This window comes from Myxine glutinosa, chromosome 12 (genome assembly GCF_964187855.1).
Source record: "Myxine glutinosa chromosome 12, kmMyxGlut1.1, whole genome shotgun sequence".
Lineage (NCBI taxonomy): Eukaryota > Metazoa > Chordata > Myxini > Myxiniformes > Myxinidae > Myxine > Myxine glutinosa.
In genome coordinates this window covers 112,920,764-112,947,075 of record NC_136272.1, presented here as the reverse complement: position 1 = coordinate 112,947,075, position 26,312 = coordinate 112,920,764, and the positions used below count along the sequence as shown (strand labels likewise).

Sequence of the window (26,312 nt, the reverse complement as noted above, 5' to 3'; positions counted from 1 at the left end):
GCTCGTGCCATCCGCCACAAGGCTATGCCAAATATTGGATCAAAACGGCCTCTGGGTGGAAATACGGCCGCCGATTGATGTGGTACCTCTCTAGCCCCGCCCACACGAGGTCTTTGCAACAAGCTTCGTCCAGTCAGTACCTGGTCATGGCACACAAAGGAGCTCCCGAAATTAACATGGTGGGGGCTCAGGATGCATTGCAGGTGCTGAAGCAAACACTGGCAACTCGTAATTGTTTGTAGGGTAATGGGACATTAAGTGACAAGGAGGCGCTAATGGCCAATTAGCACCATTTGTTCGAAGGTTTCACAAGGTTTGTAGGGAGAGTTCGTCCATTACCGCCACCGTGCTGTGCGCACTTCGCCACACACTCCCAATCTGGAGGGTGGCGGCTGTGATGGGCATAGATGAGGTGATGATGATGGTAGAAGGTGGGCAGTTCCTGTGTGGTTTGAGGCAAAGTTGTGGTGAGTGGATTGTGGTGTTTTTAGGTCGGGAAGCAACAAACGGTGTTTATAATGTATTAATGTCATGGAAATTAACATGTGCATACAACCCAGGTGTAAATAAAAATTGTGTATGAATAAAGGATAAATGCTGCGTACTTATGGGGTCGAGAAAAGGAAGATTATAGGGAATAAATCAGGGTGACCGTTGGGTTTTGGCACGCGATTCAAACGCACTTTGGGCGCGATATTCAAATAGGCTAGTGCTCATGTTACCGACCGCGTGCCACGAAGCTCGTAAATAAATCATAATTACCCCCTAGGAAATGGGGAGAAAAGGAGAAAACCTCTCTAACCCTCACCAACGCATTGTATCACATTTTAACCCACTACACCAGGGGAAGGGAGTACTCTAACCTTACATTATGGAAATAACTACACCGAAGGACCTGTATGTAGCGGGTGCCATTTCTTTCGTTGCCAGTTTCTAAAATCGCAGCAATATACTGTATTTATAACTTGCTTTGTTGTGCATTCACAAGCCCCTGATACACTACATGACCAAAAGTATGCGGACACCCAAACATCGAACATCTCATTCCAAAATCATGGGCATTAATATGGAGTTGGTCCCCCCCTTTGCTGCTATAACAGCATCCACTCTTCTGGGAAGGCTTTCCACTAGATGTTGGAACATTGCTGCATGGATTTGCTTCCATTCAGCCACAAGAGCGTTAGTGAGGTCTGGCACTGATGTTGGGCGATTAGGCCTGGCTCACAGTTGGCGTTCCAATTCATCCCAAAGGTGTTCGATGGGGTTGAGGTCAGCACTTTGTGCAGGCCAGTCAAGTTCTTCCACACCGATCTCGACAAACCATTTCTGTATGGACCTCGCTTTGTGCATGGGGGCATTGTGATGCTGAAACAGGAAAGGGTCTTCCCCAAACTGTCGCCACAAAGTTTGAAGCACACAATCGTCTAGAATGTCATTGTATGCTGAAGCATTAAGATTTCCCTTTTCTGGAACTAAGTGGCCTAGCCCGAACCATGACAAAGAGCCCCAGACCATTATTCCTCCTCCACCAAACTTTACAGTTGGCACTATGGATTCGGGCAGTTAGCGTACTCCTGGCATCCACCAAACCCAGATTCGTCCGTTGGACTGCCAGATGGTGAAGAGTGATTCATCACTCCAGAAAACATGTTTCCACTGCTCCAGAGTCCAGTAGCGGCGAGCTTTACACCACTCCACCCGACGCTTGGCATTGCGCAAGGTGATCTTAGGCTTGTGTGCGGCTGCTCGGCCATGGAAACCCATTTCATGAAGCTCCCGACAAACAGTTGTTGTGCTGACGTTGCTTCCAGAGGAAGTTTGGAACTCGGTAGTGAGTGTTGCAACCGAGGACAGACGATTTTACGTGCTACATGCTTCAGCACTCGCCAGTCCCGTTCTGTGATCTTGTGTGTCCTACCACTTCGCGGCTGAGCTGTTGTAGCTCCTAGACGTTTCCACTTCACAATAACAGCACTTACAGTTGACTGGGGCAGCTATAGCAGGGCAGAAATTTGACGAGCTGGCTTGTTGGAAAGGTGGCATCCTATAACGGTGCCACGTTGAAAGTCACTGAGCTCTTCAGTACGGCCCATACTACTGCCAATTTTGTCTATGGAGATTGCATGGCTGTGTGCTTGATTATATATACCTGTCAGCAATAGGTGTGGCTGAAACAGTCGAATCCACTAATTAGAAGGGATGTCCGCATACTTTTGGTCATGTAGTGTATGTCCTTCCCTTTGGAATCAGGTTGGGAATGTTTGAGCTCTAAATCATGCCTTCCCGCATAGCATGATAATCTGATCACCAGGGTAACAGATCGACCTAATTCCCCTCCTTTAGCCAAGTTTGGTTAACAATACATTCCATTGGGTGGTTGCAGGTCGAGCCTGTCAGGCTCAATGATATTTTAAGGTTGGTTAGTTAATGGTTTTGACACACCTGCATTTTTTAAATAAAACGTCACAAGCAATGTTTATGGGTGGAACAGGTGTGTGTGTGTGCAGTTAAAGCTATTAATAACAAGTTTAGCAACATTCACAGGACACTACCCCATGCCGAATAAATAAATAAAATATCCTCCAGCGCGATACCACCTTGCCGTATTGGGAGGGAGAGATATACAATGATTGATTGCTAATTGCGTAATTAAAATAAATAAATAATAATCGTTAAATAATTATTTCTTAATCAATATTGGCTAATAGCACACCTCCAGTATCCAGTGTCCACAAACATCCAGTGTTTCTTCCAAATGTGTAACTTTTTGAAAATTAATTAAATACATAATTAATCGTAAAAATAAAATAATAAATAGATTAATTGATCAATAAGTCAAAAATACCCTTTACAGCCAAATCACTTAGTCACTGTGCTGTCCAAATATCAGCTTCTTAGCTCAAAAGGTGGCTGAGATATTGCCCAGATGAGAAAGGAAATAAATAAGTACTTAATAAATCGATAATAATTAAATAATTAAGCAATTAATTGATTAATCAAAAAATAAGAAATGTGTTTTTGCCAAAGCACATGCTCATGATTGTGGCCAAATTTCAGCTTCCTATCTCGAAGGATGGCTGAGATATCGCCCGTACAAACAAACAAGAGAGAAAACGAGTAAACAAACTAACAGATGAAAAATCACTCGTAGAGCGACACTTGGCAGAGGAGAACAGAGTAGAATGGCACTCAGTAGAGCATCCTTTTTACCTCACAAATAATTGGTGGTTGAATTCTGTGACCTGATATGTAAATTGTCTTCAAATTTTAAGTTAATTGGATGAAAATTGAGAATTTTCGAAATTTGGCCGACGTTGACCTTTTGGCCAATGTTAACCTCAAATATAATTGGTGGTTTAATTCAGTTAGCTGATATGAAAATCCTATTAAAATTTCAAGTCAATCAGATGAAAAGTGAGGATTTCAGAGGTTTGAAAAGGTTGTTGACCTTTGGCATATGTTGACCTTTTGGCCTATGTTGACTTCAAAAATAATTGGTGGTTGATTTCAGTTTGCTGATGCGAAAATCCTATTCAAATTTCAAGTAAATCGGATGAAAATTGAGGATTTGAGCTGAAAGGGTGAAAACCTCTATTAAAAACGGAGCCCAGATGATGATCCCTTCAGTTAGAGAATCTATAAATTGCTGACGAGTTAATGAGGGTCTTACTTTAGGTGAACATCTCTTTCAAGATTTGCTATATTAAGGTGAAGTTACATATTTAGGATGTTGTGGAATTCATCCATTTTATTTGCACCATCCTTCAGTTCTATATAAAAATATGTTTGTTCGTCTGTGTGCCTGTCTGGAACGTTCTGTTTTACTCATTTGTTGGACAAGTAGCCTGACTCCACCCATCATTTCATTCTGATGAAAAATCCTAGAAGAGTTAAAAGGATACTGATAGGTGTCAATCTCATGGATCTTGTGAAGATCGGCTTCAACGATTGAGGCAGCAGTCTGTTAACTTATACACCGCCCAAATAATTATATGTGGCATTCTCTCAAGCAGGGCCTAAATCCATGTCATTATAAAAGGTCTTTGTCCGAGGTCATTATTTACTTGTAACGACGTGTATTATGCATCAGAGAGAAGATCATTGGTTTCTGGTCGTTAATTGTCACATATATTTTCCGCATATCTCCCGGTATTGTGAGTTGGACAGGTGACTGTGATGGGCCTTGACCTGCTCATGGTCACGTATATTTTCCGCATATCTCCCGGTATTGTGAGTTGGACAGGTGACCGTGATGGGCCTTGACCTGCTCATGGTCACATATATTTTCCGCATATCTCCCGGTATTGTGAGTTGGACAGGTGACCGTGATGGGCCATGACCTGCTCATGGTCACGTATATTTTCCGCATATCTCCCGGTATTGTGAGTTGGACAGGTGACCGTGATGGGCCTTGACCTGCTCATGGTCACGTATATTTTCCACATATCTCCCGGTATTGTGAGTTGGACAGGTGACCGTGATGGGCCTTGACCTGCTCATGGTCACATATATTTTCTGCATATCTCGTGATATTGAGAGTTTCTGCATATCCCGTAAATGGTGGGGATGGGGTTTGAAGGTTTGAAGTGAGAAGGGGATTGACGCCTTCGGGCTGGGCGGGAGAGCGTGAGGACTTGGGGTTGTGGGGGGAGACTAAAGATGGGACAGAGTTGGGAGGGGAGGTTGAGGCGTTTGTACATTGAGGAGTTGTGAAGGATGGAGGGAAGGGGGGAGAAGGATTGTATTGGGGAAGCGATTGACGCCTTAGGGTAAGGAGTGGGAGGGTGGGGACTTGGGGTTGAGAGAGGGGAATTGGGGGGTGAAGTTTGAGGAGTTGGGGTTTGTGATGGGGGCGGAAGAGAGTTGAGGAGTTGAAGTCACATTTTACATTATGTGGAATTTCCATGGCTCCTGCTCGTGTTAATATGTAACGCTTTACGAATAGTCGTTACTCGTAGTAAGTTAGAGCAGGAATTTGGAACTTGACCATGGTGCTGGCGATAGCTCAGACAGATGTGACGCCCAGTTTGACGTCCATCCGAGAGACGGTACCTGTGCAACACCGCGATGACAGTTTATAGTCGGGTCAGGATTCAAACCCAGGGTGGACAGCTTGGAGGCGAGTGTGCCCATCATGGCAACATTCTATACACGTGGAGGAATGACAAAAACATTTATGGCGGTGGGTTCGATTCCCACGGCCTGGAGAAGAGGTGGTCATTGTACACCACCGGGTCCACTTCTTCACAGAGCCGCTCGCTTCTGGAAGCGCAAATTCCTAAAGCAACGTAATTATGAAGATATTTTGTTGCGGCGGTTAGAGCGTTCCTGGCATTCTTTCGATGAAATAAAAATAAAACATTCTGATCCCATTCCTCCTCAACAAGAAATTGTCAATAAGCGCGTGAGTTTAGGGCGTTACCCTCCTCACAGCTCCGCCCCCCGGAAGGTTGTGGGTGTGGCTCTAATATTTTCTGACATATCCATATATATATATATATATATATATATATATATATACATATTTATCTTTTATCTCTGCCACTCAATACAGCACTTGTCACGGTGATTAGAACCTACTAGTCTTTCTACCAATCATCGGGACTAATTAACCCAAGGTGAGTTTTCACATCTGCTTTCCACATGACCTTACTGTGGTGTCAAGCAATATAATGTAAATATAAACGACTGTGCTTAATGCGTATTTTTGATACCGATATATAGTGCTCCGTGACCCTTTTTATTTAAAAAAAATCTCACGTTTCTCTTCCATCGTCATGCTTCTTTGTTCTTCACCCCATCTATACTCCCCATCCCTCACAATAACTCTAAACTCTTCCTATACTCCCTCCACCCGTCTGTAGATGAGCCAGTCGAGACCGAATTCCTACTATGGCACCTCGTCAACAAGTAAGTAACCCGACCTAAATTTAGCTGAGATGCATTACCCCAAACCTAACGTCAACCCTCCATCCTAACCTGATGACCCGAACCCCCAAACCCTAACCCAAATACCCTCATACCCGAACCAAAATATCCAAACACCCTAACCTAAATACCCGAGCACCCTAACCTAAATACCCCAGCACTGAGGGAGCTGCGCTCCAACGCGAGTCGAAAGAATTGACGCGACCAAAGACGGAATTCGTCCGAGTTGCTTTATTGAAACAAAACAGCTCAGGTATTCTGACAAAAGCCCGTTTATCGGGCAGCAATATATATACACATTTATGTCGGGAAGTTTGCCCGGCAAAAGCGATACCGGGCATGCCCGGGTGTCAAGGGCGAGCCTTGGAAAGGCGAGTCTGGACCTGCCCGGGCGTGTTTGGCTGCGGCCTGGCAAGTCGAGGCTGGGCGTGCCCGGGCGCTCTGGACGAGCACTGGAAAGGCGAGAGCGGGCATGCCCGGATGCTCTGGGCGAGCCCTGGAAAGGCGATAGCGGGCATGCCCGGACGCTCTGGGCGAGCCCTGGAAAGGCGAGAGCGGGCATGCCCGGATGCTCTGGGCGAGCCCTGGAAAGGCGAGTCTAGACCTGCCCGGGCGTGTTTGGCTGCGGCCTGGCAAGTCGAGGCTGGGCGTGCCCGGGCGCTCTGGACGAGCACTGGAAAGGCGAGAGCGGGCATGCCCGGGCGCTCTGGGCGAGCCCTGGAAAGGCGATAGCGGGCATGCCCGGACGCTCTGGGCGAGCCCTGGAAAGGCGAGAGCGGGCATGCCCGGATGCTCTGGGCGAGCCCTGGAAAGGCGAGAGCGGGCATGCCCGGATGCTCTGGGCGAGCCCTGGAAAGGCGATAGCGGGCATGCCCGGGAAAGACGAGACCGGGCGTGCCCGGGAGGTTCGGGCGTGCCCGGGAGAGGCGCGTCTGGCCGTGTTCTGGCCGGTGCAAGGCGATTGTGTGCATCCAGCGGTAACCGCTACAGCACCCTATATCATAACCATAACCCAGATACCTCAGCACCCAAAACCCTAACCCAAATACCCCAGCACCCTAATCATAACCCTAACCCTAATACCCAAACATCCTAATCATAACTCTAACCCAAATACCCCAGCTCCCTATTATCATAACCCTAACCCAAATACCCTAACACCCTAATCATAACCCTATAATTGGATATCCGTTCATCGCTGCGTAAGTACCATCCAGATGTTTCGTATCTTCATCTTCAGAAACACATACCATGTGGGAAATTGGGGTGTTATTCACTTGTTTGTATATGCGGATTCGTTTCTTAACTCATTTCATGCAGATGGAGTTCAGCCAACACTCCTGTGTTTATTTATGTCATTACTGTGATTATCATGATGTAAATTCTTCCCACAGTGGTTTATTAGCCCCCGTTGGACTTAGTCCGAAACGGGGGTTTATAGATTTGGTCTCTTTCGTCGTGTCCGTGCGTCCGTGTGTCTGCCACCATCTCTTGGAGATGCATAAAGTAGCCTGGTGTTGACTTAGCGGTTAGGGTGCCGGCTTGGGACCCCTAGGATCCTGGGTTCGAATCCCGGTGAAATCGCTGATTTAACACCAGGGGGGTTGACTCAGCCTGTCATCCTTCTGAGGTCGTGCAAATTGAGCACCAGCTCATTGGTAATTCCCTGTGCATTGCAAGAGGTGACTAACAGGGTTGGCAGCAGGAAGGCATCTGGACCATAAAACATTGCTTCAAAAAGGGGACCACAGTGCCTGAAAAAGGCTCAGCCCTGCTCTGCGGGGAAAAATGGCCTCTTAAGGTGGTTCTTCTTCTTCGTACATCATTTTGTCTCGCGATGCAATCAAAGATGGCTGACTAGCGGCCATTTTAGTTGTAAAAAAAACCCCCATGTTGAACACATCCTCAACCATTTCTCAGACATGCATTTACCGATCTTGTTCAAGCATGGCACACAGATAACGAATTGTGGCTTACATATGGACGTCATTTATTATTTGAGATGAGATCCAAGATGGCCGACTGGCAGCGATTTTGTTACTTAAACGTGTCCCCATCGATTTCTCGAACATGCATGGACCGATTTCAAACTTGGCACAAAGAAAATAGATGAGTAGGCTATACATATGCAGAAGATTTTGTTTCGTCATCCGACCAAAGATGGCCGACTTTTTTTTCTTTTTTTTTTTTGTATACTGAATCGAGCCTCGTGAAAGAGCTAAAACTCCTTACCTTTAACCTTTAACTCCGACCTCCGAAAGACCTTTAACTCCGTACAGCAAAATTATGAAAACCACGGTGGGGGCCATGACATTTTATGTCTTTTTCTTCTTGTTTTACTCAGGAGAGTGTTACTGCCCATGGGAATGGTATGCTTGGGAATCGCCCTGAGGGCTTCGAGGAAGACACAAAATAAAGCTGCCCATGGTGTTTTATCATCACAAACGATCATTATGTTAAAGAAAAAAATTGAAGGAATATAGTTACGGGGCCCCTATTAGGTCCAGACTCTGGGATGGAGCTCGTGATGATGTTAGGAACAGTGATTTGTTATAAACTGACGAAATACAATGACGTTTTCTTGTTTATCTTGCTTTACTTGTACATATTATTTAACAACCCGACTTCCACTTAAACAGCTCCATCTCCGTTTGAATCAATTAATCCTAATTACAAAGGCACTGGACGTGCATATGACACAGACATGCTGGTCCAAATGGTTATCACATGTGTGTCCGCCTTTCCTTATTTATTTACAAGTCCGTGTTATCATGATGGATGCATGATGGTCTCCTCCTCCTCCCTCGCTCCCACACCCCCCTTCCTCCATCCCCCTCCCTCCCTCGCTCTTCTTCTCCACTCAATATCCGATCAGCTCCAGTGGCTGCAACAAGAGTCCGTTCAGATAAAAGCTGGATCAACCGCTCCAGTAGCGAAGAGAGTGTGCTCAGGTGTGTATACTCATTACAAAAGGTGTGTGTGTGTTGTTTTGATAAACGTAAATAATTTTCATGACAAATAAAGAAAACGTTTACGAGTTACAACAGTTACACCTTGCCCCACTCTAGAAACTCGGAATTTTATTTTTTAATGATTGATTTTTTTTTGTTTCCAAAAAAAATGAAAATAAATTTCAGAAATGATTGAAAATAAAAAAGATTTTTCAATGAAAAAATGATTTTTAAAAATGATGATTGACCGACATTGAAAGCTTGCCTTGACAATTTGACAATGACAAGACGAATGAAGAAATAAAACATTTTTTTTTTCCTTTCATCGATTAATGAATTACATTGTAATGAGAATCATGAAATTGTTAGATTTCCTTTTTAATTGATCTATAAAAGTCTGAAAAATGCCAATGAGACTTAGAAAGCAGAGGATTCGCTCGGTGAGGCTGGTTAGGATTCAGTCCTTCCTGGCTTTTCAAATGAAACTCACAATTTTAACAACAACACCAATACCTTTAAGACATATTCATTGAAATGATTAGCACCAATGTCTAATATATTGTGACAGACAAAACAATCATGATGATATCACATGTGGCATTCAAAATTTTCTACGGACGAGACCACTCTTGATCCTCCACGACTCATCAAAAAAGTATAACGAGGCGTGTATTTTATATACTAGTACACCCACTTCCCAAGGAAGCGGCAGGAAGGTTTTCCTCTGTGGGGTACATAGATTACCGTAGATCTACGCTCAGGGCCGTTCATCTGTGGTGGACGCGATAAGCATATAGGTTGTCTCATGGATGTTGGGATTCCTCCAAATTTCTTTCAGTTTAGTGTTAAACAGCTTGAGTGGCTGTTAAAAAAAGGTAATTAAACGTGCTTGTGGTTTATAATATTTTTTTAACCTCTTGGTTACTCCCACGAAAACGGCACGATAACTTATGTATACACATTTAACATGGCCTTTGTTCAAGGAGGAATCACCCCCCCCCCCTCCCCCCTTACGGAGCAGGATATTATTAGTATTAATATTGTTTTGCAATAACTTTAGTATTATGCTATTATTATGCATGTTGTTATTACTTTTGTTATTAGAAGCAGCCTTGTAAAAACGCCACGATAAAGCTGTCTTAACACGGATATACACCTCAACACGTAACCCCCTTTGGGGTGGGCGGATCTAGGGGGGAAGTTAAATCGCTACAACCTTCGTCGTGTGACGATTTGTACTCCTGTCAAGTTTGGTTGCGAATGGAAAAGTAACGACGGAATGTATTGTGGTCAAAAATCGTCAGACAGACAGAGACAGACAGACACCAAGTTGCAATTTTAGTACGATGATATACATATACGGTATATAAGTAATACAAAATACCTTAAAACATTCCTTACATATTATATATAATACTTTATTGAAAAATAAAAAATGTTGGTGCTTATTTCACTTCTGTGAATATGTTGTTTTTAGAACATTTTGAATACTTCTTGTAAAAATATATATCAAAGATATGATCAGTAAGTCTGTAGTCGTTCATAAGTATAAAAAATGAAATTAAGGTTTTTGTATACTGAATCGAGGCTCGTGAAAGAGCTAACATTTATTTCACAAACAAAACAACCAGGCAAACAAAATATATAAAAAGAGGGAGCGGAAGACAAGATGGGGAGAGAAGGGGAAGCACACAAACACAACATTTGAGAGCAGGGAGATGTGTGGAAGGGAGAGGGCTTGGGGGGAGGAGGCGTGGGAAGGGGGGGGGGGGGAGGGAGAAGTATAAAACACAAGAACACCAAGGACTTCCAGGACAGAAGTTGGTATTTCAAAAAAGTGGAATTGGGGTGAAATTATCGGGGGTAGAAAAGATCAAGGTTTTGGATGGGGGAAGATAAGAGATGGTGGTGAACAGCTGTTTTAAAGACCTGGAGGGTGGAGTGGGATTGAAGAGAGTGAGGGAGTTTGTTCCAGAGGTGGGAGAAAAGAGGAATGAAGGAGTGAAGGTGAGCAGAGAGTCTTGATTTTGGCAGTTTAACCATAAGAGGGTTGCAGGCAGATCTTGTGCGACCTGTAGGAATATTTGCTGGACAGAGCCCAGAGAGAGCTGGGGGGGGCAAGGCCAGAGAGGAGTCGGTAGAAGACGGAAAGACCACCAACCTGCCTGCGGTGAGTGAGTGAGAGGCCCTTGGAGTTAGCTTCATCGCGGGAGATTCCAATGATTCTGAATGCTTTGGTTTCAACAGCGTGAAGACGAGCTAGGTGTGAGGCAGGAGCACCAGCCCAGAGGGGAGAGCAGTATTCCATTGAGCTGCGGATGAAAGCCTTGTATGTGGTGAGGAGTTCAGGTGTGCCAAGGAAGGACTTCGCACGACGGAGGATGCCCAGTCGGCGACTGGCTTTGGAGGCCAGATTTGAAATGTGGTTTTCCCAGGAAAGATCATGGCAAATAGTGAGACCCAAAAGCTTGAGTGACAGAACTTCTTGGAGAGGATTATTCAGAAAGTGGATGGGAGGGTTGTCCAGTCGGTCTTTTCGGAGAGACATCGTAAGAGTGATGTTCAAATGAAGGATTTAAGTCGTTGTAATGTACTTTGTCTAAAAATTAAGTTATAATTGTTTTTGAAAATGAAGATTTTCTCAATATCGGTCATTATTAATTGTTCTTGTCCGCGGTGGACTCATTGATCACACCAAGTTTGTACGTATTGTATATCCAAAGCCTATGCCACAATTATCACAAAACATTTATTACTCATTAGTTCAATATTGACAGTAATTGCAATAATTTACATTTCGATTTTACAAAATGTGACATAAAGCACCTGTCATGGAGTGGATACCTGTCCAGGATTGGTTATTATACAAGAAAAGGTTCACAAATTGTCCTGAACACTCCCATGCTTTGTCAAGAGTTTTAGCTTAACCACCACCATGACCACCACTACCACATTTAGCACCAATTTTGTTTTCTTTTTAAAATCGTCATAAAATTGTGGGTTTCTAAAAGTATGGAATTACAATTTATTGATAACATTGTGCTATTCCCCTTTGCTGTTTCTCCAAACTCAGGGAAACTCCTCAAAAGCTAGAAATTGGTGATACTTCAAACACCAAGTTGACAAGCAAATATGTATCCAGCAACTCATCAGGTTATCCAGGTGTGACAAGTCCTGGGTACAAGTCTCGCAGTACTTCAAACATTTCGTACTCATCAGGTGGGACAAGTTCTGCATACGACTCTCGCAACAGCACCAGCACCAGCAAGTAAGAGAAATGCATTCACAAACAAGGTTGCCTTTCCTCCAGGACCTTCACAATGCCTGCTTGGTTATTTAATTAACTTGCAATGCAAAACGAGTTGATAAAACACCATGGGGCAGGAGGAGTTGCTGAAGTTCCAGGCTTAGGTGGAGTGTCCTGGGGCTTGGGTGGGTAGCTTTGCCATCCTACCAGTTAGGCCACGTTCCTGACTGTCACAGTACACACCTTTCAGGCTACCTGAACAAGCTTGCATCGTGTGTGTGTGTGTGCGTGCATCGTCTACAGTTGACTCTTACTCGTTTAAATACTCACCAATTGAAATGCAGAAATTGTAATGAATGTTTTTAATTTTTATAATAATAAATTATTATTATACTAATTTTAATTATTATTATTAATGGTAACATTTTTTATAATAAATGTTTATAAAACTTTTATAATAAAAAAAAAAGCATTGCAATTTGTTTACTCAGTCGAACTTAATGCATTATCATTTGGTAGAACAGCATGACCCTCCTCCCATTGGTCGCTTCCCTCCCTCACACCATGGACTCTTTCCATTCGATCAATTTTTATTCTCTCAATTTTGGCAACTATGCGTGTAGGCCTTAGGCTTCAGGTCTTTAGTGTCAGCCTATGGCTCAGTACAATTGAAATTGTCCGAGCTATACGTATAACCACAATATATGCACATAGGCAGTGGGCACGTTTTTGCCTCCTATATTTAACCCGGGTTATATTTTTTAATTTCCGGGAAAGATCGAGGCAGCAGTCTGCTGGGATGTGTCAAAAGATCAAAGTGTCACATGCTTGGAACAACATCAACAATAACAACAACAACAACAACAGAACATCGCCCGGAGGTGGGCTAAATCGCCAAAACAAATTTGACCGATAAAATAATTGGTGGTTGAATTTAATGATCAAATATGTAAATCCGCTTAAAATTTCAAGTCAATGAGATAAAAATTGACGATGTTAGAAATTTGGCCAAGGTTGACCTTTTGACCTCAAAAATAATTGGTGGTTAAAGTCAGTGACCTGATATGAAAATCATCTTTAAATTTAAAGTCAACTGGATGAAAATTGACGATTTTAGAAATTGGGCCTGTTTACCTTTTGATCTTTATACCTAAAAAAAATGGTGGTTGAAATCATGGACCTGTTTTGCAAATAGTTTTCAAATTTCAAGTCAAGTGGATGAAAATTGAGGATTTTAGGAATTGGAAATGGTTGTTGACCTTTGGCCTATGTTGACCTCAAAAAAAATTGGTGGTTGAATTCAGTGACCTGATATGCAAATCCTCTTCCAACTTTAAGTCAATCGAACGAAAATTGAGGATTTTAGAAATTGGGGCGACGTTGACCTTTTGCCCTTTATACCTCAAAAATAATAGGTGGTTGAAGCAATTGAAATTATTAGGCAAATCGCCTTCAAATTTCAAGTCAATCAGATATAAATTGAGGATTTTTAGAAATCTGACCTAAGTAGTTGACCTTTGGCCGATGTTGACCTTTTGAACTCAAAATGAATATGCTTCTAGCTTATGACCAACTGTACCGTTTGGTGAAGTTTCGTGAAGATCGGTTTAAAATTGTGACATGTAGGTGACTGACATAGAAAAAGACAGACAGAAAGACAGAATAACTCACGCAAACAACCAATGATCATCATCATTCTTGTACCATTCTTGTAAACTCCCTCACTCTCTTCAATCCCACTCCTCCCTCCAGGTCTTTAAAACATCTGTTCACCACCATCTCTTATCTTCCCCCATCCAAAACCTTGATCTTTTCTACCCCCGCTAATTTCAACCCAAATCCACTTTTTTGAAATACCAACTTCTTTCCTGGAAGTCCTTGGTGTCCTTGTGTTTTATACTTCTCCCACCCCCCCCCCCCCCTTCCCATGCCGCCTCCTCCCCCCAAGCCCTCTCCCTCCCACACATTCCCGATGTCCCTGCTCTGAAATGTTGTGTTTATGTGCTTCCCCTTCTCTCCCCATCTTGTCTACCGCTCCCCTTTTTATATACTTTGTTTGTTTGTCTGTTTGATTTGTTTGTGTGATCAATGTTAGCTCTTTCAGGAGCCTCGATTATGTATACAAAAAATATATATATATATATACTTGACTTGAAACCAATATACTTGAACCAAAAACATAGAATTTTACAAGTAACAAACACACAAACGGACCCAAATGCAATACCCTCTCCTCTGGTGAGGGTAATAATGTTATGTTAGATGTCCATCAGCATAGCTCAGTAGTTATGGAGTTTTGCAGTTGTGGCTTCAAGTCCCCCTGGAAGCAAACAAACCCCAAAGCTGATTGGGTGAAAAAGTAGCAGCTGGCGCTGGCGGAATCATGAGCATTCTGGAGTACAGATATGATTTTAAACTTGCTGTCATCTCCACAGGAGGAATTAGCTTCCCCAGCATTACACCCGAAATCATGATCAGTCTGTGCCAAAACCTCGGCAAAAAGAAAATATTTCATAGCGAAGTAAATGACAAGTTGATATCAGATAAAAGGATTTGATACAAACTGAATGGGCAAAATGCCCTTGTTGGTTCTCAGAGTTTCTTTGCACATTCTTTTATCATCATCCTTGTATCATGACCTGGATCATCATCCTTGTACCATGACCTGGATCATCATCCTTGTACCATGACCTGGATCATCATCCTTGTACCATGACCTGGATCATCATCGTTGTACCATGACCTGGATCATCATCCTTGTACCATGACCTGGATCATCATCCTTGTACCATGACCTGGATCATCATCCTTGTACCATGACCTGGATCATCATCCTTGTACCATGACCTGGATCATCATCCTTGTACCTGGATCCGTGACCTGGATAATTTAAATAAATACCAAGGAAAGGACAAATTTTCTTCGTGCATTTAGCTTCATTTTATTGTGAGGCGTAGGCAGGATTGTTGCATCATTAATTTGTTTGTCAGTCTCTTAATCAAAGATTTTAATATTAACTCTTCAGTTTATCTTATTTCTGAAATAATTAGTAATTTAATAATTAGTAATTAGCAGAGTTGTTGACTCGAGTCACATTTTGTTTGACTTGTAACTTGACTTGACTTGCGGGAAAATGTCCCGAGACTTGACTTGACTTGTGAAGCTTTGACTTGTTGACACTAAATAGTCGTTCAGGTTTGAAGACAAATAATTTGACGCTCAAACCTCTGCCGATACTCACGCTCATCCAAATCATTTTGCGTAAACCAGCAAGAACGCAAGGCCTACAAATCGTAGGGTAAATCTATCCTGAAACGAGAAAACATCAACGTACATTGGCCAATTTGATCTTTCCTAAATGCAATAATTTGCTTAAGTAAGCAAAAGTAATAACTTACATGAACGACACAGTGTCTTACTATTTATTGCCTTTCATTGTGGTTATGTGCATTGATTTATTGTGATATATTTTGTTGTTGTTGTTGTTGTTGTTGTTGTTGTTGTTGCAAGGATGGGTAGATCACGTTCAACAGCTTTGTACAGTATGTCCAATATGCTTGACTAAATGGCCTAGTCTCTGTGAAATTGTGTCAAATTTGGTATTTCATGAGAGTTACGTTAAGGTGTGTAATAGGTAAGCCTTAATGTGTGTAATAGGTAATCCCAAAGCAACAGGTTTCATAGTTTATTAAAAGTAATAATTTAATAAACACACCAAGCAAGCTCAGAAGTAGATTTAACAAAATTTACCTGTCTGTCTGTGTGGGAGCAGGATATCTCGAAAAGTTATGAAAAGGTTCAGACGAAATTTGGTGGACAGGTTGTGTGGGTGAAAACTGCAGACAAGGAGGAATCGATTCGATTTTGGTGAAGATCCAGATCCGGATCAGGATAGGAGAATTTTTTTATTTTATTTTTAAGTGATTCTTCACAAATGAGCTCGGGCCAAAAACGATATATAGCAGGATATTTCATAAAGTTATGGACGGATCGGACTAAACTTGATGAACAGGTTGGGTGGGTGACAAGGAAGAATTTATTCGATGTTGGTGAAGATCTGGATCCGGATCTGAGAATTTTTTTTATTTGAAGTGATTCTTCACCACTGAGTGGGAGAAAAACAAGATGCAGCTTGATATCTCAAAAAGTTATGGGCGGATCGGACTAAACTTGGTGTACAGGTTGGGTAGGTGACAAAAACAATGCCATCAGCATTAGATTTTGGTTCAGGTCCAGATGTAGGTTCAGCCTGTCGGTGGGATAGAAAACGTAAACTGTTCAGCCCGGTGGAGGTGTGCACTCGACTGAACGATGTTTTAGTTTAGTAATGAAATTATTGTATAGTTATTGCACCCACAAACATATTGCGCTAATGGAAAAAAACAAAAAGTTAATCTAAATTTTACATATTTAGTAATTAAATTATTGTATAGTTATTGCACCCACAAACATATTGCGCTAATGGAAAAAACAAAAAGTTAATCTAAATTTTACATATTTAGTAATTAAATTATTGTATAGTTATTGCACCCACAAACATATTGCGCTAATGGAAAAAGCAAAAAGTTAATCTAAATTTTACATATTTAGTAATTAAATTATTGTAAGTATTGCACCCACAAACATATTGCGCTAATGGAAAAAGCAAAAAGTTAATCTAAATTTTACATATTTAGTAATTAAATTATTGTATAGTTATTGCACCCACAAACATATTGTGCTAATGGGGAAAAAAAAAAGTTAACCTAAATTTTACATATTTAGTAACTAAATTATTGTATAGTTATTGCACCCACAAACATATTGCGCTAATGGAAAAAACAAAAAGTTAATCTAAATTTTACATATTTAGTAATTAAATTATTGTATAGTTATTGCACCCACAAACATATTGCGCTAATGGAAAAAACAAAAAGTTAATCTAAATTTTACATATTTAGTAATTAAATTATTGTATAGTTATTGTACCCACAAACATATTGCGCTAATGGAAAAAACAAAAAGTTAATCTAAATTTTACATATTTAGTAATTAAATTATTGTATAGTTATTGCACCCACAAACATATTGCGCTAATGGAAAAAGCAAAAAGTTAATCTAAATTTTACATATTTAGTAATTAAATTATTGTATAGTTATTGCACCCACAAACATATTGTGCTAATGGGGGAAAAAAAAGTTAACCTAAATTTTACATATTTAGTAACTAAATTATTGTATAGTTCTTGCACCCACAAACATATTGCGCTAATGGAAAAAACAAAAAGTTAACCTAAATTTTACATATTTAATAACTAAATTATTGTATAGTTATTGCACCCACAAACATATTGCGCTAATGGAAAAAGCAAAAAGTTAATCTAAATTTTACATATTTAGTAATTAAATTATTGTATAGTTATTGTACCCACAAACATATTGCGCTAATGGAAAAAACAAAAAGTTAACCTAAATTTTACATATTTAGTAACTAAATTATTGTATAGTTATTGCACCCACAAACATATTGCGCTAATGGAAAAAGCAAAAAGTTAATCTAAATTTTACATATTTAGTAATTAAATTATTGTATAGTTATTGTACCCACAAACATATTGCGCTAATGGAAAAAACAAAAAGTTAATCTAAATTTTACATATTTAGTAACTAAATTATTGTATAGTTATTGCACCCGCAAACATATTGTGCTAATGGAAAAAGCAAAAAGTTAATCTAAATTTTACATATTTAGTAATTAAATTATTGTATAGTTATTGTACCCACAAACATATTGCGCTAATGGAAAAAACAAAAAGTTAATCTAAATTTTACATATTTAGTAACTAAATTATTGTATAGTTATTGCACCCACAAACATATTGTGCTAATGGAAAAAACAAAAAGTTAATCTAAATTTTACATATTTAGTAATTAAATTATTGTATAGTTATTGTACCCACAAACATATTGCGCTAATGGAAAAAACAAAAAGTTAATCTAAATTTTACATATTTAGTAATTAAATTATTGTATAGTTATTGCACCCACAAACATATTGCGCTAATGGAAAAAGCAAAAAGTTAATCTAAATTTTACATATTTAGTAATTAAATTATTGTATAGTTATTGCACCCACAAACATATTGTGCTAATGGGGAAAAAAAAAAGTTAAGCTAAATTTTACATATTTAGTAACTAAATTATTGTATAGTTCTTGCACCCACAAACATATTGCGCTAATGGAAAAAACAAAAAGTTAACCTAAATTTTACATATTTAATAACTAAATTATTGTATAGTTATTGCACCCACAAACATATTGCGCTAATGGAAAAAGCAAAAAGTTAATCTAAATTTTACATATTTAGTAATTAAATTATTGTATAGTTATTGTACCCACAAACATATTGCGCTAATGGAAAAAACAAAAAGTTAGTCTAAATTTTACATATTTAGTAACTAAATTATTGTATAGTTATTGCACCCGCAAACATATTGTGCTAATGGAAAAAGCAAAAAGTTAATCTAAATTTTACATATTTAGTAATTAAATTATTGTATAGTTATTGTACCCACAAACATATTGCGCTAATGGAAAAAACAAAAAGTTAATCTAAATTTTACATATTTAGTAACTAAATTATTGTATAGTTATTGCACCCACAAACATATTGCGCTAATGGAAAAAACAAAAAGTTAATCTAAATTTTACATATTTAGTAATTAAATTATTGTATAGTTATTGTACCCACAAACATATTGCGCTAATGGAAAAAACAAAAAGTTAATCTAAATTTTACATATTTAGTAATTAAATTATTGTATAGTTATTGCACCCACAAACATATTGCGCTAATGGAAAAAGCAAAAAGTTAATCTAAATTTTACATATTTAGTAATTAAATTATTGTATAGTTATTGCACCCACAAACATATTGTGCTAATGGGGAAAAAAAAAAGTTAACCTAAATTTTACATATTTAGTAACTAAATTATTGTATAGTTCTTGCACCCACAAACATATTGCGCTAATGGAAAAAACAAAAAGTTAACCTAAATTTTACATATTTAATAACTAAATTATTGTATAGTTATTGCACCCACAAACATATTGCGCTAATGGAAAAAGCAAAAAGTTAATCTAAATTTTACATATTTAGTAATTAAATTATTGTATAGTTAATTGTACCCACAAACATATTGCGCTAATGGAAAAAACAAAAAGTTAACCTAAATTTTACATATTTAGTAACTAAATTATTGTATAGTTATTGCACCCACAAACATATTGCGCTAATGGAAAAAGCAAAAAGTTAATCTAAATTTTACATATTTAGTAATTAAATTATTGTATAGTTATTGTACCCACAAACATATTGCGCTAATGGAAAAAACAAAAAGTTAATCTAAATTTTACATATTTAGTAACTAAATTATTGTATAGTTATTGCACCCGCAAACATATTGTGCTAATGGAAAAAGCAAAAAGTTAATCTAAATTTTACATATTTAGTAATTAAATTATTGTATAGTTATTGTACCCACAAACATATTGCGCTAATGGAAAAAAACAAAAAGTTAATCTAAATTTTAAACCCGTCTAAATTTTTTAACGAGACCAACGTTGAATTGGGTTCCTAACTGCTCAGTAACTCTCATTTTTTAAAAATAACATGGTGTTTACAGGCCATGGATTAATGTATACCACATCTGTGGTTTTATTGCAGTTTATGGTCGCCTGTGTTCAAGGCAGAACTGTAAGCCAGGACACAGGACTGTGCCCCGCTGAGTATGGTGAGAAAAGTGGTGCCATTGTTATGACGTTTCTGGTACCCAGAGCATCACAGGAAGTGATGGTAGTGATGGCACTTCCCCAAAGCTCAGTGGCTGTGTTAAGATTGTCTCGTCAGTATGTGTATGTGTGTGAACTCTATTACAAGCGTTTTTTTTTTGTTTTGTTTTTTGTATACTGAATCGAGGCTCGTGAAAGAGCTGACATTTATTTCACAAACAAATGAACCAGACAAACAAAATATATAAAAAGAGGGAGCTGAAGACAAGAGAAGGGGAAGCACACAAACACTTGAGGGCACACAACATTTAAGAGCAGGGAGATGTGTGGGAGGGAGAGGGCTTGGGGGGAGGGGGGTGGCAGAAGTATCAAACACAAGGACACCAAGGACTTCCAGGACAGAAGTTGGTATTTCAAAACAGTGGAATTGGGGTGAAATTAGCGGGGGTAGAAAAGATCAATGTTTTGGATGGGGGAAGATAAGAGATGGTGGTGAACAGCTGTTTTAAAGACCTGGAGGGTGGAGTGGGATTGAAGAGAGTGAGGGAGTTTGTTCCAGGAGCGGGAAAAAAGAGGAATGAAGGAGTGAAGGTGAGCAGAGAGTCTTGATTTCGGCAGTTTAACCATAAGAGGGTTGCAGGCAGATCTTGTGCGACCTGTAGGAATATTTGCGGGACAGAGCCCAGAGAGAGCTGGGGGAGCAAGGCCAGAGAGGAGTCGGTAGAAGACGGAAAGACCACCAACCTGGCTGCGGTGAGTGAGTGAGAGGCCCTTGGAGTTAGCTTCATCGCGGCAGATTAGAGTATAAAAGTATAAGCGTTAGTATAAGTATAAAGAGTAAAAGTAAAAGTAAAAGTATAAGTAAAAAGTATAAGTATAAAGAGTATAAAAGAGTATAAGCGTTATCCCAAGTATAAAAAAAGAAAAGAAAACTAAAATTCTGACGTACCTTCAGCCTCACCCTCCATCCCGTCTTTTATAGGTGAGGGATCCAGTTAGTCAAAGTGGATCTCAGAGAAGGAAACTCATCATTTAATGACACACAGTGACAGATTGTAGGTTCTCCAAACCCTGTCGTAATCTGATTCAGATGACCTTTAAATCAAGTTTTCAAACCATTAAATGTGCGAGTCTGATGTGCCATCAAATCTATTAAACTGGTGGTTCTGGGTAAGGTGAGTGAGTGTGCATGGTATGTTTGGGTGTGTCCCGTTTATGATGCTCACCGCATTCTCAAGGCTTCAGGGCATACAGTGCGTGCTGCAAAGGATTGGCGCAAACGTGAACATTTTGAAACACCCGAGAGTAAACAAAACGAAAAAGTTCAGAGACAATACAGTTGTTTCTTACTTTCTGAAAACAATTTAATCACATATTTAAAAATAACCAATTAAATTAACGTTCTTCTTCTTCAACTCCATAATTATTCCCAGCTTCTTATCGGGTCTGCCATGGAATGTTGTTGGTTAAATTATTTCATTAACTTTGTTTGGACTGAAGGTGATTTTGGAAAGAATTTTCATGAACTCTTTCATGAACTTTGGTCTGGACCAACGTTGGATTGAAGTTGATTTTGGAAGGAATTTTCATGAACTTTGGTCTGGACCAACGTTGGATTGAAGTTGATTTTGGAAGGAATTTTCATGAACTTTGGTCTGGACCAACGTTGGATTGAAGTTGATTTTGGAAGGAATTTTCATGAACTTTGGTCTGGACCAACGTTGGATTGAAGTTGATTTTGGAAGGAATTTTCATGAACTTTGGTCTGGACCAACGTTGGATTGAAGGTGATTTTGGAAGGAATTTTCATGAACTTTCGTCTGGACCAACGTTGGATTGAAGTTGATTTTGGAAGGAATTTTCAGGAACTTTGGTCTGGACCAACGTTGGATTGAAGTTGATTTTGGAAGGAATTTTCATGAACTTTGGTCTGGACAAACGTTGGATTGAAGGTGATTTTGGAAGGAATTTTCATGAACTTTCGTCTGGACCAACGTTGGATTGAAGTTGATTTTGGAAGGAATTTTCAGGAACTTTGGTCTGGACCAACGTTGGATTGAAGTTGATTTTGGAAGGAATTTTCATGAACTTTGGTCTGGACAAACGTTGGATTGAAGGTGATTTTGGAAGGAATTTTCATGAACTTTCGTCTGGACCAACGTTGGATTGAAGTTGATTTTGGAAGGAATTTTCATGAACTTTGGTCGAGACCAACGTTGGATTGAAGTTGATTTTGGAAGGAATTTTCATGAACTTTGGTCGAGACCAACGTTGGATTGAAGGTGATTTTGGAAGGAATTTTCATGAACTTTCGTCTGGACCAACGTTGGATTGAAGGTGATTTTGGAAGGAATTTTCATGAACTTTGGTCGAGACCAACGTTGGATTGAAGTTGATTTTGGAAGGAATTTTCAGGAACTCTTTCATGAACTTTTGTCTGGACTAACATTCGATTGAAGGTGATTTTGGAAGGAGTTTGTAATGTGTCCAGGATGCTTGCGACAACTCGCCTACTCTTCGTGATATACACTGAGTTCTTTAACATTTACCAATACAGTACCCCAAGTGTGGGCACACAGGTCCTCTGGCTTAACGCTTCTCTGACGGAGGGTGCATAAATATATTCTTCTTCTTTCACATGCAACAAATGGCTGCGGGTAGTGCATTATTGCCGGGGGTGTGGATGTGCTGCTGATGCTGTGCCCTATCACCCCTGTGATGCTGTGCCCAATTGTGCCCATCACCCCTGTGATGCTGTGCCCCTGTGATGCTGTGCCCATCACCCCTGTGATGCTGTGCCCAATTGTGCCCATCACCCCTGTGATGCTGTGCCCCTGTGATGCTGTGCCCTATCACCCCTGTGATGCTGTGCCCAATTGTGCCCATCACCCCTGTGATGCTGTGCCCCTGTGATGCTGTGCCCATCACCCCTGTGATGCTGTGCCCAATTCCTACTACGTTAGAGTAGGAATTTGTAATTTTGACAGGGTGTCAACGATAACTCACTTAGTCTTCAGGAAAGACTCCATGGGATATTTATAGTCCACTAAATGCCAGCAGACGGGTCCTCCAACTGTGTATCTGAGAGAGGGCGGACATTGATGCCTCGCCCTGTCTGCGAATCACCAGGTTTTGTATTGAGAATGTCTCATACAAGTTCAATTTTGAGCTCACAAGTAAAAATGGAAAAGGAAAATTGGTACAGGATGGCATTTACTCACACCTCAGTCACGTGATAGCTATTGGGCCGTGAGATAGCAACTCTCCAGACTCCACGAATGCTGTTCTAATTTATCATCATCAACATCATCACAAATGAGCAAACACAGATTAAATCCAACAGCACAATGATTTGTGCAGTAATGAAGATTGTTTTTCGACCCTTTAACACCCACGAGTTAATTGAATGAATCAACGAAGTTGGATTGTTTTTGATGCAAAACTCAAAATGTTGTTACTTTTTAACAGCCACTACTATCCCACCTTGTGGGGTCGACCGAGGGAAGCTTGGCCCAAATCATTGACGAACCGGCCTCGCCAGGCCTGACATTCGCCTAGTTAGGGCAGGAATTTGGAATTTGCCCATGGTGCCGGTGATACTCGTGAAGGACACCATGGGATCTGTAATGTCCACCAACCCATGCTGGCCGATGGGACACCCGTTTAACGTCCATCCAAGGGACAGCACCCACATTGATGAAGCACCCTGCTTGTGAAACACCGAACTGGCAGTTTATAGTTGGGTTCGGGATTCAAACCGAGGCTAGACAGCTTATAGGTGAGGGTGCGTACCTCTAGGCTATCCTGTCAGCCAAGCAAAACTCAAAATACTTTTGGTATGAAAGTTTAGTTGTAATTTGGGATCCAATCCTTCCAGGATGGATCCCGTTGTTTTTGTTCTGGTCATCATTATATATTTTCCGCACTTTCGCACGTTCATTCCCTTTTAAATTCATTTTCTCGGCATCAATTGGTCCAATTGACACCAACTTGTCACCATAGAATCTGCCTAACTCATGTAAAAAAGTTTTAGTGATAATTATGACGTCCTAGGTCACGTGGTATGGGCGCCATCTTGGAAAAACCGAAATGGATCTCTATCTCCAAAACCGCTCAATGGAAAAATTGAAACATGGCTCATTGTAAAGCGCTTCACGTGGGGAATAAGTGTTGGAAACCATGACGTCATTGCTGCCTTCATTATGATGTCATAATTCGCCAAGTACAATGCTTTATCCAATAAGTTTGAAATTTGAGTGTGTCCAATTTTCTTGAGCTTGTAAACAACATGTGGCCAATGTAAGTCTGTGATGTCATCGGTCACGTGGTTCGGCAGCCATATTGGAACCGCCTTTAGAGGCCATTTTTCTCTGCAGAGCGGGGGTTGGCCTTTTTTGGGCACTGTGGTCCCCTTTTTGAAGCAATGTTTTATGGCCGGATGCTCTTCCTGCCGCCAACCCTGTTGGTCGCCTCTTGCGACACACAGGGAATCACCAGTGAACTGGTGCTCAATTTGCCGACCTCGGAAGGATGACAGGCTGAGTCAACCCCCCTGGCGTTAATTCTGGGATCGACCGGGATTCGAACCCAGGATCCTAGGATCCCAAGCCGGCACCCTAACCGCTAAGCCAACACCAGACTTCGCAGCCATATTGGATTGAACATAAACACTGTAAAAGCCAACTTCTCCAGAACGGCTGACCAGATCGATGCGACACTTCATGGGCATGATCTACTGGACTTGGGGAATATAGGGTGTTCATGAATAAATCATAGGTCAAATGGTCTCGCAGGTTTTTTTTTTTTTGAAGACTAAGGCCCAGTTGCATAAAATTCCCTTATCCTTAAGGAAAGATTTACCTTAAGGTACACTGTGATTCCTTAGCAAAATACTTTCTTAAGGGTTGTTGCATAAATAACCCTTAGGAAATCCTCATGAGCTGTTGCCATGCTCGGCGACCAATCAGATTAGAGATAGTTCAAAGAAGCAAATGGTTCTTTGTTCAGGAATTAGTTCTGTAGTATTCTCAGAAATTACATGCAAGCGACTTGTATTATTGTTAAAATGAACACGTCATTATATATTATTTAATGTTATATTGTTACATAATCGCTTATTAATCGCTGCATGGAGCATACATACTTCCGGATGAAAGAGGCATAAAATGATTATTGTATAAAATTCAATCGATTTGCATTGAGCATTTGATTACGTCCGCCACCGAGGATGGATGGAAGTTATGTTCTCACCGCTGTCTGTTGTACACCGCTCCTTTCCTATGGCATCTCCAGGCACTGCATGACGTCATTTCCGGGCACCGAAAGGGGCCTGGCAATGACGCGTGCTGAAAGGGAGTACTCAGTTTTCACTCCGGTTGTTTGTTTGTTTGTTGTACACCGCTCCTTTCCTATGGCATCTCCAGGCACTGCATGACGTCATTTCCGGGCACCGAAAGGGGCCTGGCAATGACGCGTGCTGAAAGGGAGTACTCAGTTTTCACTCCGGTTGTTTGTTTGTTTGTTTGTCCGGGCGATATCTCAGCCATCCTTTGAGCTAGGAAGCTGACATTTTGGCACAATAGTGAGTAAAAACCGCTTTTTCTTTGGCAAAAGTATTTTTACTGGTACCAAACCAGTACCAAAAGTAAAAACCAGTCAAGTAAAAACCGGTACTAAAAGCTTTGGCAAAACCAGTAATTCTTGTTTTTTGATTAATCAATGAATTGATTAGTTACTTAATTATTAGCGATTAATTAAGTACTTATACATTTCCTTTCTCTTCTGGCCATTATCTCAGGCACCTTTTCAGTTAGGAAGATGATATTTGGACATGACAATGACCAAGTGATTTGGCCGTAAAGGCTATTTTTGTTTTATTGATTAATCAATTATTCGATTAATTATTTAATTATTCGAATTATGACTTAATTAATTAATTTTTTTAAGTTACAGATTCAGATGAAACGGTAGTGGTTTAGATATTCTATTTGCCAATTGATTAATTATTTCATTATTTTATGATTATTATTTATTTATTTTCATTATTAATCATCTATTTATTTTCTTTCTCATCTGGGCAATATCTCAGGCACCTTTTGAGCTAGGAAGCTGATATTTGGACATGAGAGTGACCAAGTGATGTGGCTATAAAAGATATTTTTGATTTATTGATTAATCAATTGATCGATTAATTATATATTGATTAATCAATTAATTATTGAATTTTTTCAATTAATGACTTATTTAATTAATTTTCAAAAAGTCACAGCTTCGGATGAAGCACTGGTGGTTTAGGTATGCTATTAGCCAATTGATGAAGAAAATATTTTATGATTATTATTTATTGATTTTAATTATGCAATTAATCAATCAATTATTGAATTTTTTCAATTAATGACTTATTTAATTAATTTTC

The 26,312-nt window shown here is 40.0% G+C and overlaps 1 protein-coding gene across 1 annotated transcript in view; it reads left to right on the top strand.

Annotated features, from left to right (window-relative positions):
* The first annotated feature begins 5,507 nt into the window (after nucleotides 1-5,507).
* The window catches only part of LOC137437777 (uncharacterized), a 37,325-nt gene continuing 16,520 nt past the window's right edge, over nucleotides 5,508-26,312 (top strand). Inside the window, exons 1-4 of the mRNA XM_068132385.2 lie at nucleotides 5,508-5,618; nucleotides 5,865-5,910; nucleotides 8,804-8,879; nucleotides 11,953-12,147. Coding sequence (XP_067988486.1) covers nucleotides 5,865-5,910; nucleotides 8,804-8,879; nucleotides 11,953-12,147 — 317 coding nt within the window. The 5' untranslated portion in view covers nucleotides 5,508-5,618. The remainder of the gene's footprint in view (nucleotides 5,619-5,864; nucleotides 5,911-8,803; nucleotides 8,880-11,952; nucleotides 12,148-26,312) is intronic.